The 4,403-nt window shown below is 44.5% G+C and overlaps 1 protein-coding gene across 1 annotated transcript; it reads left to right on the top strand.

The window, feature by feature from the left end:
- The first annotated feature begins 2,445 nt into the window (after positions 1-2,445).
- Positions 2,446-3,922, top strand: LOC147436251 (uncharacterized). The gene has a single exon (XM_086489176.1). It carries the CDS (start codon positions 2,612-2,614, stop codon positions 3,749-3,751), a length of 1,140 nt encoding a protein of 379 aa, XP_086345302.1. The 5' UTR covers positions 2,446-2,611; the 3' UTR covers positions 3,752-3,922.
- Positions 3,923-4,403: the final 481 nt, after the last annotated feature.

The following is a 4,403-nucleotide window of genomic DNA, read 5'->3' on the forward strand; positions in this document are numbered from 1 at the left end:
TTGATGCAAAGCAAAATCATTGCTACCAAAATGTTGTCATAAATTGATCTTCCCTCGATGAAGCCATATTGATGGGGGATCATCACTTTGTCCAGGATTGGAGTTAGCCTTAGCACAACAACGTTGACAATAATCTTGTCTGTTACTACCATCATAGAGATAGGCCGTCAATGCTTTAAGAGAGAGTAGCAAAATAATTTGAGAACTGGTTTAACAATACCTTTTCTTAGGCTAGCATCGAGTTGTCCTTTTAACAAGGCCTAGCATCGTGTTGTCCTTTTAACAAGGCCTTTTTTTCCATCTAAGCTATTGAGATTTTAAGATCCCAAAACTCTTTGAAATTTTTTGTTGTTAGTCCATCTCACCTAGGGGACTTTTCTTTCCCCAACTTGTCTTCTTATCCAAGAGGAACCTTAGACTAGACGAGACCACAATATGGTCTCCCTTGACGAGGGAAGTTGATGAGGAAAGCTTAGAAGCTGATATTCCCTTGTGACCCACCCCAGGGCGTCCACTAGGAAATATGTAAGATAGCACGTGCGAACAAAATAAGGGATTTATAATTAGGTACATTTACAAAAACATGTACTTACATAAAGGGTTTTTTAATTGAGAAAGTGAAAAATTTCATTCATAAGGGCTTTTTTTTTTACAAAAATGCATACATAAGGGGTACATATAATACTTGAAAATATACAGGTAAGGGATTATTTGAATACCTCTTGTTCGCATGTGCTATATGCAATTTTTACATAGTGGACTCCCCGAGTGGCCCACTCGTCCCTTTGTGATAATATATCCAATGTCAAAAGCTATAGTATATGCAATCTCAAAAGCTTGATTTTTTTTTTTTTAGTGAAACTCGCTCCAACAAGAGTGAATGTATATTAAATTAAAACCGAAAAATGTCTACAACTCCATGCTCGAGCCGAGTCATGGAGGCCAATAGCACATGAAATGTACCTAGCTAAACCTTATAACGGAGCTTTTTACAAGGAAGCTCAAAACCCCTACATCAGATGCTTAATTCCGAAAGAGACGATCCAAAGGACAAAAAGTACTACAACTCAAGCGGCAGCCACCATGACATACCTCTTCTCACAAGAACTGCCATGCCCAAGTCAAGAAGTATCAACATAGATCCTCAAGAGATGCAAGCTGCAACAGAGAGAGACAAAGCTGCGATCCGCTAATAAGCCGAGGCGATTAGAGCGGATCAAGTCGATGGAACCGAAAAAACGCTTGGTTGCCACAACACAAGAAACCGTCCAATGTGCCCAAGGTCTCCACCCCATCCCAAAAGAAAGCCAGACAAAACAGTGACACACAGAACCTCCGTAGTACCACAAACCACCATAGAGATACTCCATAGCTCAGGCTTTCGGGGAGCCAAGCCCCTTCTCAGAACGGTCTTCGAAGCCACCAGTGGGAGCGTTGTTGCCCCAGACGGACCCACCTTCGAAGAAGCCCACAGAGAGAGAGAGAGAGAGAGAGAGAGAGAGAGAGAGAGAGAGAGAGAGAGAGAGAGAGAGAGGTGCCACCGCCGAAGGTGACACCTGCATTGATAATTTGAGGAGATGTTGTATCTCTCTCTCTCTCTTATGTTTGGGATAATCTGTAGCCTTCGAGTGGCAATGCATGGTAATGGGTCTCTTTGAAATGGAGGTCCCACCCTAGCAAGTTTTCACTTATCTATCTACATAGGAGGTTTCTTTTTACATGGCAATCAAGGACAATACTAGTCAATAAATGGACCATGAGTCCTCGACGATTGAGGTGGGAGTCGAGTGTCATAGTTCGTAGCTCACATGCACTTACTAGTAATGTCATGGTTTTTCGTGAATGGCCAATGCTACCTATAAGTAACACAGGCAACGCGTTGACGGTAGGGGCATGATCTACATACATGATGAGATCAATGACATCGAATCACCGCACCAAGGGGAGGCAATTTTTTCTTTCGAAAGGTGCATTACTTCCAAGAAGTCGCGCTAAGGGAGATGGTTCAGTGTTTCAATCACAATGGATAGGGTGGAGGTCAACCTCCGACCTTGCGCTAGCTAGCTTTTTGTTCCCCAATATGTGGCATTGTTGTTTGCCATCGATTTCTCTATAGGTGTGTGTCACATATAGTCCAGGCAATGCAACTTTCCTACAACCACAGAACAAGAATAAGGAACATTTAGAAAAACATGAATTGTTTTATGAGTATATATTGTAGTGGGCACGAGCAAACCCAAAGGTAATAGATTTTATATCATGCTATAGTATATACCTAGGTGTGAGGGAGTATGCATATGATTCCATAAAAAATAGGGCTAATGTGGAATTTTGGAAATGAATAATATCTCCGTGTGGAAGGAGTCTTGTCTCCTTGGCATCCACACATCTTGGAGATGAGAAGACAAAGGCACGCTTTCATCACCGCGCCCTTTTTAAGCAAATGGGTCTTCTTTGTTCTCAGAGAGTAAGGTGCCATGCCCGGTGTGGTCTCCTTTCTCTGTCTTTGATCAAGCCCTCCGCGTCTCATCTCCTCATTGCTCTCCTTTAACACGCGCTCCCGTCTTTGGGCCTTCTGTTACCCCTGCTTTCATCACCCTCTCTTCCCGCCATGATTCGCAGATGCGAGCCCTCTCACCGGCCCTACACAGAGCTCTGCAATCGAAGCGGTAGCCCTGTACTCGGGCCCGCCCATTCTCAAATGTACAATGCTGACGCCCTTGAAGATTACTGGGAAGACGCCTCTGTATCTCTTAGATCTCGCCTCAGCTGGGAGGCACCCTCAAGTGGCTGGCTCGATGTGTCCACCCCGGTCTCGAATCCTGATGCTCGAAGTGCTGAAAGTAAGAGCTTGTGTGTTTCTGGCTCTCGTCATGTCAGGCCTTGCAGATACTCATTCGATGCTAGTGACTACCTGGGTTCTGCCAAGGGGCAGCGGTGTTTTCCGCCTCCTCTCACATCCTGCTCCACTCTCTCCATCAAAGAAGGCGGCAGATTTGTGCTCAAGGAAATGGATGCAGACCGCCCTCAAGGCTTCTTTCGAGCACAGAGAGAAAATGGAAGGCTTCTTTTACACCTTGTCTTACCTGATGAGGTGAATGATGATGTTCTCACTGTGAAGGACAACAGTGATGATGAAGATGAGGATTTTTATGAGACTTATGATGGTGGTGAAGATGAAGATGCGTCATCAGTTGTCGAATGTACAGTAGACTCTAGTAGTGGTATGTTTGCTCATGTAGATGTCGATGCACATGTTGAGGCTCTTGGCAGGAGGGAGCACTCCCTTTGGGGCTTTAGTGAGGAAGAAGTCGTTAATCGAAATGGTTTTGATGGCTCATGTGGCTCATGTGACGGATTCGTGGACAAGGAATGTGATCATACATGCGAGACGCATTGTGAAGCCTTTCATCATGCTTCATCTCTTTCTGATGGGCTCCAAGATGATAGGTCAGAGGCAGGCCAGGTTAGTTTGTGCCCTACAAGGGAGCATGTGAGCAAGGACGACGGATGTTCGGACACTACAGAGAGGGGTAGTCATTGTAGTGTTGATGTAGGTGAGCTTATTGTAGAGAGTAGGCATAGTGTCGAGCAAGGGAAAAGGCTCGGTTGCCAACAGCAAGAGAGCCTTTGGAATGTTGATGCGGCTAACCACGCACTGGCTAGCCGGAGCTCATGGTCAGCCAACCAAATGTGCTTGCATCCGTCTCTCATCAATATGAGACCTGCGGTTGGTTTAGCCATGTCCTGAAGCGTCCAGTGCGCTGTAATCCACAATTTGTATACTAGCTGGGTTTGTTCGCCCATGATTATGGCTTGCAATGTGCAAGTCTTGCAGAGAGGTTCTTTTTGTGGCGGGAGAACATCTCTTTTTGCAAATAAGAGTCATCTACTATTCTGAAGTTACTGTAACTTTTTCACAGTGAACGTTTCATTTGTACAGTTACGTCGACAGTATTGTAAGGGTAGATAGAATGAATGGGAAATTGGAGGTGGGAGAAATTTGGTCTTGGGGTTAAGGAAGCTTTTCTTGTCTGAGGAATGCCTTGTGAGGACCTTGAGATGAAAGGTGCGGTGGTGACATTGAGTGTACAGACATAGTCTTCTTCCCACTTCCAATTGTGTTTCCCTCCATCATTCCATATTCTGAGTGTACTTATGGTTTTGTTCGTCTTTGACAACAAATATATACAGTCTTTATACCTCTTTCCCTGGTAAATCCAAGCCTGAAAAGTGTTAGGCTAAGGATAAGCTTCCTAGCTGCTGAATCAGGGCTGCCGAAACCGGAAAAAAAAAGGGCAATATTAAAACCTCTTCAGGTGAACAGGTGAAAATTTGAATCATTTGCTGGTATTCTCACTAAAACTTCTTTGAATTTTCCGGCTTTCCTTGAGGAAAGCATG

This window comes from Adiantum capillus-veneris, chromosome 18 (genome assembly GCF_014529385.1).
Source record: "Adiantum capillus-veneris isolate H3 chromosome 18, ASM1452938v2, whole genome shotgun sequence".
Taxonomy (NCBI): domain Eukaryota; kingdom Viridiplantae; phylum Streptophyta; class Polypodiopsida; order Polypodiales; family Pteridaceae; genus Adiantum; species Adiantum capillus-veneris.